Genomic DNA, 15,259 nt, shown 5'->3' on the forward strand with positions numbered 1-15,259 from the left:
CAAAGGATAGGCAGTAGCTTCCCTTACAGGTGGCTTAGATTGGTATTTAAAATCTGCAAGTGTTTTGTTTTTCAGCACGAGACCTTATTTCTATCTGAAACTCTTGGGAGGCTTTTGAGATGCAAACTGGGGACAACAGGCATTCTTAATCAAGTGCCTTCCAGCCCACAGTTCAGTTATATGACTTTTGATATTTACACAAGGGTCAAGCGTGTAGATTAGGTTCTAAACCAAATTGCCTGCAGATACTATGATGGTTTCTCACATAAAGTTTTATTCCTTTGTGCTTCAAGTGTGAAGGTCAAGCCTCTGATACACTTTTTTCCTCACACAGATATTATGTACAATGGAGAAATGAATGAAAAGATAAAACTGTTGTACAAGCTGCACATTCCTCCTGGTAAGAATCTTACAGGATCCCCCTCCCTTTTCATACTGCTTGCATCATCCTATTTTTGTTATATTATGGAAAGCTAGTGTGTTTAAAGTGCAGTTGTATACATAGTGACTCAGCTTTGATATCCTGCAGTTTCTTCCTGCAGCACCACTTGCCCTCCCTTTATATGAACCAGTAACATTCCTCCTATAACAGGCTGTTCATGGTGGGTCCAAAATGTTTGTATGAAGTGAGGCTTTTGAGCCTCTCCCTAGGGGCCACAAGGGAAAACATAGGAACCCACAAGGAACTGTTACGCCTAAAATAAACATTTTGTGATCATCAATGGTCTTTTTTGTAGCCCTCACAGAAAAAGACAGGGACAGCCAATCACCATTGAAGAATCCTTTGTTGTCAACTTCAAGGCCGCTAGTAATTGGAAAATCAAATGGTAAGTGATCTGGTTTGCAAATGGGTATCTGCTTCCCCCTACCCTGCCCCAATGAAATTCATTGCCTGTGTTAATGACCACCACCTTGGATGGTTTATAAAAGGGCTTAAAACAAAAGCAAACTGTCAGTGACGGATGGCTATATCCTACACATGATACCTGCAGGTTCAGAGGCAGTAAGCCACTGAGCTTGTTCCTGGAGAATCTATTTCCCTCACGTCCTGTATTTGAGCTTCACAAGAGGCATAGGAAACAGGATGTTAGACTAGACTTTCGTCCGATTCACCAGAGCTCCCTAAATTCATTTTATTTACATTTTCCTTCCTCCTTTGTTGAAATGAATTATAATGTCATTCATATCCTGCTCTCCAGGTGACACCATAGATTATCAGAAACAATTGAAGCAGATGCTAAAGGACTTAGCCAAAGAAAAAGATGCCAAGGCTGAAAAAGAGCTACCAAAAATGTGCCAGGTAAGACATGAGATGTTAAGATGCATTCTCAGGAGTTTTGACAATGTAAGCATCTATTGGTCTGCCTAAGCTACTTCTGCATTTGGTCGCCTATCATTATACTCATGAAAATGCTCAACGCTCAAGGGAAGTTGGCTTATTTGGACAAAATGTATGTTCAGGGATGGGAAACCTGTTGACAAACATGTGGTGGGGTGTGTGGAGACAGTTAAAACTACCATATTTTTCGCTCTATAGGACACACTTTTCCCCCTCCAAAAATGAAGGGGAATGTGTGTGCGTCCTATGGAACGAATGCTGGGGGGAGGCAGGCAGGAAAAGCCCCCAAAAGCCGCACACAACCTCCGTGCGGCTCTTGCGGGCTTTTCCCCAGGAGGGACAAGGGACTGACGCGGCCAGTCGGTCCCTTCTTCCTCCTCATAGAAAAGCCCACAGGAGCCATGCACTCCTTAAAGGGTGCGCGGCTCCTGTGGACTTTTGCAGGAGGTGGGGGCATTGCCATAGCCGCGCGCCACCTCACCAGCCGGGAGAGGGTCGCGGGGCTAAAGAAGCCATAGCCCTGGGCTTCCCCAGCAGCCCCGAGGAGCTCATGGAGCAATGGGAAGGCTGCGCGCCTTTCCGCTGCTGCTCGACCTACTCTTTGGGGCTGGTGGTGGGGGAAAGCAGCGCTTCCCCTCACCGCCAGCCCCACAAGCTTCCCCCCGCCAGTACCCACAAGCTTCCCCCCGCCAGCCCCAAAGAGCAGGTCGAAAGGAACCTGAAGTCTGGAGAGTGAGAGGGGTTGGTGCGCACCGACCCCTCTTGCTCTCCAGGCTTCCAAGGTAGCCGCCTGAAGGCAGCTGAACGCACCTTGAACAGCATCTTGTTTTAGAGGGGGGAAACAAGGGGGAGGGAATCCTCCCCCTCTCTGCACAGTGCCTCCTGCCGCTTCGCTGAAGGGGTGCTGGGCAGAGAGGGGGAGAATTTTTTTTTCTTGTTCTCCCCCCCTCTAAAACAAGGTGCGTCCTATAGAGCGAGAAATATGGTAGATGTCACCATATCAAAACTGGAACCACTTGCAGTAATGCAGGCTAGTCCCTGACCCAACATAGAGAGAGAATGGATGTCTGAAGAGAAGCCTTTCCTTGGAGGCTTGCACACTCTGGTCCTAGTGCAGTCCAATTTGATTCCACAGAAACCTTACGCATCTAGGCTTCCCTTCTTCCACTGTCCCATGTACAATTTGGGGAGGTACCCAATGTCAGGGCCCCCCAGATGTATAGCCCTCCTTCACTTTAACATATGAAGTGGGCTAATGAAGTATCTTTTTGGGGCGGTGGATAAATTAAATAACTTCTGTTGCCTTACTATTTTAGGTATGTCCAATTGATACGCAGGTCCTTTTGGGACCTAGAATAGGGCAGAATGGGAGCAGGGCATGCCAGGAACGGAACCCCACACAAAATGGTTGCCACCTGTCTTAGGTAGACTTGTGAGAATTCCTGAAAAGTGCCAGTCATTGTGTTTGCCATGTATCTTCGAACACTGCATAGCACCAGCAATTGAGTTTACTCTGGGAGTTACCACTGTGTGCCTGTTTCAACAGTTACTCCCAGAAACATTAAACAGGGATTTCTGAAGAAGTGACATTCTAGTACTTGGTCCACCTTGGTTCCCAACGAACTGCTAGGCGACTGATTAACAGTTAAACTGCCTGTTCGTGAACCATATAAGCAAAAGTTTGTGTAATTGCTTTGAGGATTATAAATGTGGATGTTAACTCATACCTACCTGCAAGGGAAAGGAATTATCTATTAGTCTTTCCATTTTTAAGGCTGCAGGCAACAACAACAACAAAATGCATGTCATGTTTTTCAGCGAGAGTTCATCCAATTCTGCAAGACCTTGTACAGCATGTTTCATGAAGACCCAGAAGAGAACGAGTTGTATCAAGCCATTGCCACTGTGACTACTTTGTTACTTCAGATTGGAGAAGTGGGTCAGAGAAGCAGCAGTTCAGGCTCAGATGACTTTACTGAGGACTTCCAGGCTGAGGCATCTACCTCTGATCAAGATGTGGTTTTTACTGACACTGTGAAGACCCCAAAGAATGCAGAATCTTTACCAATAACTGATGGGGATTGGATTGTTTCATTTGAACATATCTTGGCTTCACTATTAACTGAACAGTCACTCGTCAACTTCTTTGAAAAATCCTTAGACCTGAAATTAAAACTGGAGAATGCAAGGGTAGCTCAATATACCTTCCAAAGAAATGGCACCAGCCAATCATCACGAGGTGAGACCGAACCTTTAAGTGTACCATAGCAAATCTCCCAGGCAGTTCATGTTACACCAAAGCGCATCTTGCAACATTAAGTTTTTTGGACTATTTTGATACATTTTCAGTTGAAGAGCTTTAAAACCAAAACACATTTAATGTGGTTTTGACATTTGTTTTCTTGAATGTAATTTAGGAAGAAAAGGCCATCTTCCCTATGAATACTGCTGCAGATGTGTTAATATTTCAAAGACAAAAAGCTGAACTCCTGGTTTGAAAGTGCCGTCTGGCTACCGACTACAGGTTTTATGTATAGTTGCCTTTTTTGCACTAATACCGAATACTTGTTTCAATGCTGGTAATTGAAACCATTAATATATTAATATATACAAATCAAGACATCAAGATTTGTATGTCTTGCTGAATGTTCAGTGTACATGGACTCTGCTTTTCATGTCTCTGTGTGTGCACATTTCAATAAAAATGCCTTTGTAACTTTTGCTTTTCAAATAGCACCTTCACCTTCAAAATGAATCTGCAGTCACTCACTCTTCCATATTGCTGTGTTGCTCCTGGACCATCAAAGGGCTGAGGCTGACAGGAGTTGCAGTCAACAGAAGACCAAAGATTTAATTTCACATCCTAGGGAGCTTTGTGAAGAAATATTAGCCAGCCAGTTTGGGAGCCAAAGCAACCTGAATCGCCTCATAACTAGACTTTAAAAAAGACTTGCGTAAAGTAATGTCATAACATTTTTATTGTAATGAAAGATTAGTTTTCATCCACATTAACAGTCTGTAGGCCTGTAAAGAAGGAGGAAGTTGCATTAGTTAAAGTTGAATACACAATCCATATTCAGCATGCATTAATTTTAGATTATAGTGTGGAATGGGGAAGGAAGGCAATTTCCCTTCCTGCAGGTTCCCAAAAGTCCCTAACTCTCTGGAGATTTTGAGAGAGGAAATGCTACAAATTGCCTCCCCTCCCTGTTCTGCAGATAGATACCATTCATCAGGGTAGGGACAACAAATGGCAACCAGCCACACAGACAACTTTACAAAGTATCTCTGACATTGTGAGAAATACAATCCGGGGCAGCAACCCACCTTGTTATTCTACAATCGGGGGGGGGGGGGGGGGGGGACACTTACTTTTGAAAGTGGTAACTGGCACATATGTGACCAGTGTATACAGTTTATTAGGTGAATCCTCATCTTCATTGCGTTTTCTGGATAAACGCACACGGATACGGTAAGGAACATTCCTAGAAAAAGGGTGAAAGTATGATTGCAATACAATAAAAGCATGGGTGGGTGTGGTTTTTTTTTTGCATATTTCAACACCAACATTTACTGAAGTTCCACTCCACCTATTTCCAGTTCTGCAATCCTAACATTTAATAATTTCCCCTTCAAGGCTCTTCTTCATGTCCAAGGGCAAGAAAAGCCATTTTTTATTTTTATAAGTTAACATGATGATTTATAAGTAGCATGAATTTGTTGGTTCTAAAAAAAAGAACTCGACTATTGGCCATGCTGGCTGAAGATGCTAGTTGGAGTGCAGTAGCATCAGGAAGGTACCACTGTGGCTACCCCTGGATCAGACCCACTCTTGTCACATACCCTGTTAGCCCAGAAGCGGTGTATTCTAAAAGCAGCATTAGTTCCACAATCCATTTAAGAGTGAAGATTGCTCCAGTGTGAAGCAATTCTCGAGAAAATACAGAATGCTCAGCCCAGAGAACATACTTAGAGCCACAGTTCAAATACTAGCTGTTTCTTCAAGGGATTTGAGAATCCTAATCCTAGGTAACAAAGCAACATTATTCCAATTTGGCCTGGTACCAATAGATTGATAGAAACCCCATGCAGTTGAGTGAGGGCTGGCATGACAGAGAAGGGTAATAATTCTCTCTTCTGTACTAAGCATAGAAATGCAGCTCCAATCCTCTGCCAATCCCTCCAGTAACTTGTCACATGTCTCAATGCCAAAGTGGATATTAAATAAAAATAGAAATAGCAGCAATGCCTAGATATCTGAACTGCCACTAAGATGACTGGCAATGGTACATTTTTGAAATATTGCACCAATATACAGTGTAATGTCTTAACCCCATATCCTAAGCACATGTGTACTAGTGCAGTAACACTAGAGTGTCCCTCTGTACTAAAAAAAAGTTCGTCACAATACCTTACTCCTTTTGCCCAGACAGCCTTGTTCAAGCGGGTGTCAATGCGTACATCAGGAGTCCCCATCTCCTTCATTGCAAATTTACGGATCTCCTTGAGAGCACGAGGAGCCCGCTTCTTGAAGCCCCTGAGAATACAGAAAATATCCAGTAGGCGAAATGAAAAAACAACAACAAAAAAACACTGCTCCTAAACCTCAGGAACCCCTGTTTGTGCCTAGACTTCAGCATCTGAATAGCATATCCTAGGGATGAGGAGCCTCAGGAACGGGGGCCAATTGTGGCCATCCAAGCCTCTTTATGGACTCAGGACTCTCCTCAAGCCACACTCCCCTATCTTTCTTGCTCAAGTACTTTCGCCTGACTAGAATGAGTCCTAACCCTGTGAGAGGAGTAGGGTGGATGTGTGCACATATACAACAGCCTGGGTTTTGTGTGGCTGAAATGTTCCCTGCCCTTCAAAGGCAAGTTGCATCTCTTGCTCTGCCCACTTCTGACTTTGGTCTCACCACTATCAGCATGTAGCTCCTAGAAGGGAACAGGGTCCCTTGTGAAGAAAGTTCCTCATCCGCACCTACAGTGTATAAAACCTGCATAAAACCACTAGTTACCCAAGATGGGCTGGTGGAAGGCCTAGAAGTAATTTGAGGAGGCTCAGCAATGATAATTGGGCTTACAAAGGCAAAATTTGAGTTTCTGATGAATCATAAATTTTAGGGTCTCCTTATTTGCCTTCTAATACCCAGCTCATTCTGGGCCTGCTGTTGGGAAGATTTTTCAGAAAAGTCAAAGCTAAAAACGGACTTCTGCAAAAATTTTGCTCTTTCACACTCCATTAACTATATTTCAAACACAAACTAAGCCAGCTCAGCCAGAGATGAGATGAAAGCACAGAAAGATTCAATCAGCTTCACCACAACTCATGAATGTACAGAAATTAAGCTACTGTTTTTTCCTGTTCAGATTTGTGACTAGAGCATGAACTCCAAATACCTCCCATTATAAACAGGAAGAACGCTAAACCTGTTCCATTGTACATCAACAGTACACCCAAGAGACTATTTCCCCCTCCATCATAGTGCTAACATTACACAAGTTACCCAATGTCTCTTGAATTTAACAGTGACCTTGCATCCTAAACCCAAAGCCAGGATACCAGTGAGTTTAACTACAATAGAAGTGTCAACATATTTATGTCATTTAGCCAAGCATTTGCAACACCTCATTATAAGAATTTACTTATTGGCTCAAGCTGTAGGTGTTTTCTATCAGGCTTTTTACTTGTCTGTCCGCCCCCAAACAATCACACATCTTGGAACACTGAAGTGAGGCCCAAACACACACACACAGACACACACAAGTACCTCTAGTTACAAACTTAATTCGTTCCGGAGGTCCGTTCTGAACCTGAAACTGTTCTTAACTAGAGGCGTGCTCTCGCTAATGGGGCCTCTTGCTGCCGCTGCGCAGTCGGCACACAATTTCCGTTCTCATCCAAGGGGAAAGTTCTCAACTCGAGGTAACTCGTCCAGGTTAGTGGAGTTTGTAACCTGAGGTGTTTGTAACTCGAGGTACCAGTGTGTGTGTGCGTGTGTGTGTAGGGTTTGCAGTTTTTCAGCAAATAAGTATTCATACTTATTTTCACAATCAAATGCTTTCTTTAAAACCCGTGAATACAATTCCTGTAAACTATAATATTAGGTAACTATTTCTAACTCCAATCAGTACACTTTTGGTTAACTTAAAATCTGGTACAGCTGCATTTTCCTTGCACCTGAATATAAAAGGGCCGTAAGGATCACCCGTAACCCTTTTGGCTTACAACAGAATGTCAGATATTCTGTAGTACAACTGATTCTTTACATGGGAACAATCAGTATGGTACTTCTAACAAGATAAAGCTTTTAACTCCAATGTTTGATGATACAGTCACTTGGACCAATTTCTGCACTGAATAACAGTGTAACACATTTTCAAAAAATGAAAGAACAAAAAATAAGGACTGCCACTTACACGCCATGGATCCGTTTGTGAATGTTTATAGTATATTCCCGAGTAACCACCTCATTGATAGCTGATCGTCCTTTCTTCTTTTCACCACCTTTCTTTGCAGGAGCCATCTGCACATGTCAAAACACAAAAAGCCTTGCTTTACACAGCACAATAGTAGCTCCACAAAGCAATGATAAGAGCAAAAATGACAGAAACAGACATCTGCCAAATGCAGAGGCTCTGAGTTCAGCATTTCCTCCTTTTGGAATAGATGGCCTAGATTTTTAGGCCATCCAGTATGTAAAGCCACCATTTTAGTTGTTGACTAAAATTCTAAAAAGACTTTGAAAAGCCTGGTCGCAGTCTCTCCTTGTGTTCTCTGACATGCTATTAATATTTAGATGACAGGCAAATACATTAGTCTTCTTCCAGGCCTCTGGATAACTGAACAATCCATGGCCTTTAAAACTGTTGGGGGAATTATTGTTTTCGATTGCTACTGTTATGTATTTTTTTGTTTCTATATTGTTAACCACCCTGTGATCCTAATCATATAAAGGAGTCCTTCTCATCCATGACACTTGTCTCTGACCATTCATGTGCAAGAACACAGTACCTGAACAGGTAACAAATACCTCCACAGAAGTGAAACTAGCTCTGCTAATACCTTCTATTTACAGTTTTTTCGCCCCATAGGACACACTTTTCCCCCTCCAAAAATGAAGGGGAAATGTGTGTGCGTCCTATGGGGCGTATGCAGGCTTTCGCTGAAGCCTGGAGAGCGAGAGGAATTGGTGCGCACCAACCCCTCTCGCTCTCCAGGCTTCAGGAAGCTATCCGCAAGCCTTGCAAGCCCGGCGGGAGTTCCCACGGGCTCACAAGGCTTGCGGGCAGCAGCCTGCAGCCCCGCCGAGTGTCCGCAAGCCTTGCGTGCCCGGCGGGAGGTCCCGCTGAACACGCGAGGCTTGGGGCAGCGGAGGGCTCCCCGTGCTTCGGGCGACGAAAAATACGGTATATGCAATGCCTGTAGCATGTCAAAGCACTTCAAATAGACTACCCCATTAATGCTAACATAAACTTTGTGAGCCAGGTGAATATTATCATACTTCAACTGTGGGAGGATTCAGAAATAGTGGCTTACCTTAGGCCACCAACTTGTTCATAAAATTCAGCATGGCTCCCACTCTTCACCACCACTGCACAAATCCCCTAAAGCTTCCAGTTTATTAACGCCAGTGTCTTATTTTCTCCCAGCCTCCCTGTCATGCTGAGAGTCCACAGTTGCTAAAATTACTTTACTACACAACAAGCAGCTGACTCTGCTGCATCTCAAAAATGTTTTTTTTAACAGAACAGCCCTGTCGGATCATGCCAATAGCCCATCTAGTAAAATATCCTGTTCTGACCAGATGCCTGTGGAAAATCTGCAATCAGGATCTGAGCATCTAATGTGGACATTTAAAAAAAGACAGAAAAAGAAAAGGCAGATATACTTTCAAACTTGTGCCACAATCTGAAAGTACGCTTGCAACTCCAGCATTGTGAATGGAAAGATTCTTCCTTTGTGCCATCTACTCCCTGCCTTTACTCTCCTCTATATGCTCTAGTTCCACTAATAACAGGAAAGTGCCAACAAGATTAGAGTTGCAATGGTGTGATTTAGGGACAATGGGGGGACCCTCCTACCCCCCCAAAAAAATATAGCCCGTGAGGGAAAAGCAGAGCCAGTAATCCAAGAACGCTGAGTATCAGCTAGAATGCCAAGATGAGCTCTCCTGGATCAGGCCAAAGGCCCATATAGATCAACATGCTGCTCTCATAATGGCCAAGCAGGTGGTTTATGTGAAGGCCACAAAGAGAACCAGAGTGGAAGAGCTGTTGCAGCTGTAGCACTTTTTTTTTGCGGGGGGACATAAAAATGCTGTGGTTGTGTGTGTATACACACACACACAGACAGAATTTATAGAACAGCAGCAGCTTTAAGTTATCTTATGCCACACAGCAGTCTTGGAGTAGAAAGCCCGGTTTGAGTTTCTTACACCTTGAGTTTCGTGAAGGGAGGCCCGGCTCAAACTCTGCCAGAAGATACAAACTAATATTCTGTTGAAGACCCCCCCTTTATGAGAATATAGTACTGCAAGTTGTAAGAATACAGCACTGAAACATGATTCAGCGCCATACGCACAACGTGCAAACGGTACCAAACTATTGCTTCCTCACACAAAATGTTAATTAACACTAAAGGCGAAAACTCCTGCCCCCAATTTTCACTAATATGAATGGAATTGCCGGGTTTTGTTTCAGTTGGCTTTTGAGGCTGCAAACACACATCCCCATGTCCTCTACGACACGCGTGCCCAAAAAACAGTCCTTCTGGACCGCCTCACTTCCCTCTAAGTCCTATGGCTTTAGTCCTCACTGCCTTTTCAGGTAATATCAGGCCAGGCTGGAGCCACGGCGGCAGCGGCGGGGGGAGGGAAGGAATCTCAATCCCGCCAGGCGAGATTTCAAGGCCAGGCCTAGAAATACCCGTCCCCCAATACTCCTCAGCGCCCCAGTCAGCCACCCAACCCGGGCTCTCGCCATTGCGAGGCCCACAGAAGCGGATGGCTTCGGATAACAAGAACCGCTCCCAGCGCAGCTACTTACCCTGCTCAGGACCAAACCAGAAAGGAAGGCGCCGGGGCTTATGGGAGGAAACCAAGGAACCCGGAACAGCCATAGAGACGGCGAATGCAAATACGAGGAGCGCTTCCGGGTCAGGAACCACCAGTTGCTAAGCGGCGCTCCCAGAGGGGATAGCGGCAGGAGGTTGGGCCGTCTCTATGGCGGGCACGTTGGAGGAGGAGGAGGAGCTAGTAACGCTTTAAAAAATTGTTCCCCCTCCCCGCCCGCGCACCATTTCCTTAGAGGTGTCAGCTGCTTAATGGAGTCTTAATGGTTTGGTGGCGGCGGTGATGCAACATCATAAAGGATCTCTACTGCCTGTGATAAATGTGATTTTAAAAATCACGGCGGTTTTTTTTTGTTTTGCTTGATTACCGTGGTTATCATGAACACCCCCAAATTGCAAACTAGGGCAGAGAGCGGCTCACACCAACTTTGCACTGTATGCAATTGCAGTCGGCTGCCGTTATTCCCACACTGCGGTCCAATATTTTGGTGTGTGTGCATTTTTGTGGTGCAGTCCTATGGGAATCCCATGCCAAGATATGAGCGGAACAGGCCCCCACTCCTGTTTTTATAAAGCCCAGTCACAGATATTCAGAGGCATACACTGGAGGAATCATCATGATATAACCTTTAAAAGCTGCCCTAGCGGTTGTGCCATGTGAAGAACCAAGTTTGGTCTGTCCTGAATCCCCTGTCCTTCTTAAAATCATAGACACACTGATTCTGGTATCATGACAGAGGATGGAAACACCTGCTTATCCCCTGTCTCCACACCAGTATCCCATCTCCCAGTCCACTTTCTTTTCCGACTCCTGTAACAGTGGTCAAGCAGCTTCCTTGCAACTGGATTGGCAGCCCAGTATATTGCCAATCTCCTATTTACTGAAGTCAGGACTGAAAAATGGGACCCTGATTTCAGAACAGTTATGCATCTGGGACTCCCCCACATGCTTGTCAGCTGTAGCCTGGGCTTAATTTGTTCCCTTCGAATTATGACTGCGTGCATGCTTCTAAGTAAACCACGGGTGGCTAAACCTGTAGTCCTCCAAATGTTGATGGACTCACAATTTGCATCCGCTCCAGTCAGCATTGTCAACAGCCATGAATTGTGGGAGTTGTAGTCCAGCAAGATTTGGAAGACCACAAGTAATTAGCCACCCCAGTAGACGATAGAAGAACCCAAGACGCTTACTTTTTAAAGGTACACTTATGCCCCCTCTCTAACCTAACACACAACTTGGGAATCTTTACTTTTATTAAGCATGTTTAGAGCTGCAGCCAGGATCTCTGGATGCAAGAACAACAATCTTACATCAGAAATGTGCTCTGATCTCAATACATTTGTTTGACTTTTAGATGTTTTGAGACTTTATTATCAAGGTTCCAATGTGTGATAACTGCTTTTCAGCCCTATAAAAAGCTTGTTTGAGAGGGAGCCAAATTCTAGATTAAAGGTGTTAGACATCAACTCTTCATCCTTTGCTAGGGACAATTGCTTGTTATTCCTAGAGGATTGTTTAAAGCAGGAATACAATTCTTCCCTCCCAGGTGTGTGCTTGCAGTCATAATTTTCTCAAGGTACTGATAGAAACAGATATGCACATCCAAATTGTGATGCTCCTCCAGACCCTATCAACCTATGGTGGTTTGAAATGGCATGCACAAACTCTACAATGGGATCAATTGTTGTGCAAAACCTTTGTTGTGTGTTGTGTTGAGGCCGGTGAGTTTGTTACAACCTAGCTGGAAAGGCTGTGATCAGGCAATGCAATTCAAAATTACCTATACAGTGGTACCTCTGCTTAAGTACTTAATTCGTTCTGGAGGTCTGTTCTTAACCTGAAACTGTTCTTAACTTGAAGCACCACTTTAGCTAATGGGGCCTCCCGCTGCTGCTGCTGCTACCGTGCCACCGCTGCACGATTTCTGTTTTCATCCTGAAGCAAAGTTCTTAACCCGAGGTACTATTTCTGGGTTAGTGGAGTCTGTAACCTGAAGCGTATGTAACCCGAGGTACCACTGTACTATGCGGCAAAACTGATTGATCTACCAGCCCCAACAAAGCATACACAAGTAAAAGTAACTAAATATAACTAAATTTTTACAAAATAGTGTTTTACTGCAGAATGCATTGCATACAGCCTCATGTACCATTTGCAGTAGCCACAGGTGTAGTAAAATTCTCACTGCATGGAAAGAGGCTATGGACAAAAGTGGTATGTAAGTAAAAGAGTAAACAGGTAAAGGACCCCTGGATGGTTAAAAGTCCAGTCAAAGGCGCTCCTCTCGCTTCAGGACTAGGGAGCTGGCGTTTGTCCACAGACAACTTTCCAGGTCATGTGGCCAGCATGACTAAACCGCTTCTGGCGCAACAGAACACCGTGACTGAAGCCAGAGTGCATGGAAATGCCGTTTACCTTCCTGCCGCAGCGATACCTATTTACCTACTTGTACTGGTGTGCTTTCGAACTGCAAAAGGAGCTCATCCCCATCAAGCGGATTTGAACACCTGAACTTCCGATTGGCAGTGATTTAGACCACAGCGCCAGCCACATCCCATAGCGGTATGTATGCTGCAGTAAGTTCCCCGTAGTAACAAGATACTTCTATCCACCAAACACCATACCAAATGCTCAATACTTCATAAATTGTTGCATAAATAAGCGCTGCAACAGACCCTACCCATCAAATATCAACATGTCAACAGACTGTAAAACAATGAAAAATGAAAAGGAAAGGTTAGCAAAAAGCCCACCTCAGGCTAGTCACTTGTTTCATATAAGCTTGGTGCAAAGGGTGCTGTATTAACAACTCTCTGCAGGCACCCATATGTCCAAGCTAAAAGCCTGAAGCTATAGTTCTATATTTCAGTTTGTTTTTTACAAACTCTTAACTCACAAAAAAGCATGGAGGGGAAAAAGCTTTTCGCTTGTGAAATGAGCTCGTCTTTCATAAACAAAATAATGTTCACATAATCCCATATAATTTTATTTTATATAGAAATAGGTCAAGGTTGGGGTTTCGTTTTGTTTACAACAACTTTTTTTATACGCTACTTATTGAATAATTACATAAAATCTTTTTTTAGAAACATCAACATAAAGCATACAAAAGTGCAACGCTTTGGAGGAAAAGTCAAACCTAAACGTAGTAATGAAAGATATGTAATACAGTTGCAGCATTTTTCCACTTAATGGGCTGTAACACAGTGCATATTCTTCAGGTGTTTGTTCTATGAACAGTTGTGAGGGGGCTGTTCAGTTAGTAGAAAAGATTCTCTTGAAAGTGTTTAAAGAGCATGACTAGTACATTGGAATAATAGCTGCATGATTGTGCTTCGGTTCACTGTTTACAATTGTAGTTCACTAAGTAAATAGGAAAATGTCCAGTGTAATTTCTTTGAAACATTAGAAATAGCAAGAGGGAGAGGTAACAAGTTTAATACTTTCAGGTTATGAGTCCAAGGTCTATAAACTGCAGGGTGCTTTTTATTTAAATAATGGACAACATGTTCTCTCTCTCACTGGAAGTGCTTATCTGGCCATCAGAACAAACTTTTATTCACCGAAAGTGCTAAGTTATGCCTTTTGTGCAGTTGTGCAAAATAATAATAATATTAATAAAAATAATCTCTCATTCTCTCAATAGATTTTCTCTGAACCAGTGCTTTTCATATTCAAAAGATCAAAATAGTGAAGGCCAAGTAACTCTTTTTCTTTTTTGGAACAGCCAGAATACTTTCTGGTCAAAATAGTCAGACAAATCGGCTACCAACACATACCAGTTTGCACATGATGGTATGTATTAGCATTAATATACATAATGTAGTCACAAAATAGTGCAAACATCTGCAAAATAATTCCCGTTCCTTTCCTATTGCACTATCCACCAAGGTCTGTGCTTGGTAATCTCTTTACATCACAAAACTCTGAAATGAACACATATGCAAATGCTGGCTTCCCTCCTGCCCAGTCACCCACCATTCAATAAAGCTAAATGTGTACTGATTGTTACAGCAGATTCTACTGCAGATGTTGTTGCATGTTGGAGGATTCAGGCAAACCGGCAGTCCTCCTGGCAGCAGGTTCTTGCTGCTGTTGCTGTGACTGCATATGATGGTACTCTACGCTTTCTTCCTGTTGAGGGTAGGAAGGCATGAGCAAAGAATCTGCCTGCTCACTGTGCAAAGGGCCTGCAGTCTCTACCTATATGTGAAACAAAATTGGATGCCGTCAAATAATGGTTTAGCAGATCAAAAACAGTAGTTCTGTTAATTAATAATAATAATTTATTTGTACCCCATCCATCTGCCACTCTGGGCAGCTTCCAGGATATATAAAAACACAGTAAAACATTATACCTTAAAATTCTTCCCTTTATAGGGCTGCCTTCAGATGTTTCCTAAATGTTTCATAATTACTTATCTCCTTAACATCCAATGGGAGGGCATTCCACAGGGTGGGCGCCACTACTGAGAAGTGCCCTCTGCTTATATGGAAAAACTTTGCTATGGAACTGTTGCTGATGGACTAGGATCAATAGTTTGCAGAACACTTAAAATGTGCTTAGCTAAGTCAATGAATGAAGCTTTGCGCCATTTATGCAAGGATTGCAAGGTTGGTGGCCCTTGTATATTTTTTGGATTTTATATTGTTAGAAAAAAACAATTCTTGGGAAATGGCAATGGTCGTGTGTGTGTGTGTGTGTGTGTGTGTGTGTGTGTGTGTGTGTGTGTGAAAGAGTGAATGTGATGGCCCCTTTGTGTATTTTTTCCCCTGGTACTGCAGAATGCTCCCTGTTGTCATGAGCAACAGCACTCTTGTGTTTGTGGAACATCAGTATTGTG

General features: G+C 43.5%; 3 protein-coding genes across 18 annotated transcripts in view; 1 reads left to right on the forward strand and 2 right to left on the reverse strand.

Moving 5' to 3' along the window:
* TBC1D8 (TBC1 domain family member 8) overlaps positions 1-4,055 on the forward strand; it is a 50,390-nt gene extending 46,335 nt beyond the window's left edge. For all 6 annotated transcript variants that reach the window (XM_083735436.1, XM_083735435.1, XM_083735439.1 and 3 more), the window contains 4 exons: positions 335-400; positions 738-827; positions 1,200-1,300; positions 3,158-4,055. In XM_083735436.1, the coding sequence (XP_083591562.1) occupies positions 335-400; positions 738-827; positions 1,200-1,300; positions 3,158-3,607 (707 nt within the window). In that variant the 3' untranslated portion in view covers positions 3,608-4,055. The remainder of the gene's footprint in view (positions 1-334; positions 401-737; positions 828-1,199; positions 1,301-3,157) is intronic.
* A 239-nt stretch (positions 4,056-4,294) lies between these two features.
* RPL31 (ribosomal protein L31) lies at positions 4,295-10,451 on the reverse strand. Of its 2 annotated transcripts, none has more exons than XM_083735701.1 (5): positions 10,390-10,451; positions 7,762-7,868; positions 5,751-5,876; positions 4,712-4,824; positions 4,295-4,363 (listed from the first exon to the last, which is right to left on the reverse strand). In XM_083735701.1, exons 2-5 carry the CDS (start codon positions 7,866-7,868, stop codon positions 4,332-4,334), a joined length of 378 nt encoding a protein of 125 aa, XP_083591827.1. In that variant the 5' UTR covers positions 10,390-10,451; the 3' UTR covers positions 4,295-4,331. The 2 variants fall into 2 exon arrangements, with proteins under 2 accessions (XP_083591827.1, XP_083591828.1); XM_083735702.1 differs by having other exon boundaries at positions 7,762-8,410; positions 8,751-10,411.
* A 2,923-nt stretch (positions 10,452-13,374) lies between these two features.
* The window catches only part of NPAS2 (neuronal PAS domain protein 2), a 94,250-nt gene continuing 92,365 nt past the window's right edge, over positions 13,375-15,259 (reverse strand). For 9 of the 10 annotated variants that reach the window (XM_083735509.1, XM_083735511.1, XM_083735508.1 and 6 more), the window contains one exon: positions 13,375-14,618. In XM_083735509.1, coding sequence (XP_083591635.1) covers positions 14,436-14,618 — 183 coding nt within the window. In that variant the 3' untranslated portion in view covers positions 13,375-14,435. The remainder of the gene's footprint in view (positions 14,619-15,259) is intronic. The other variant, XM_083735506.1, reaches the window with a different exon arrangement.

The sequence above is a fragment of the Podarcis gaigeae genome (genome assembly GCF_964106915.1).
Source record: "Podarcis gaigeae genome assembly, chromosome: 4".
Lineage (NCBI taxonomy): Eukaryota > Metazoa > Chordata > Lepidosauria > Squamata > Lacertidae > Podarcis > Podarcis gaigeae.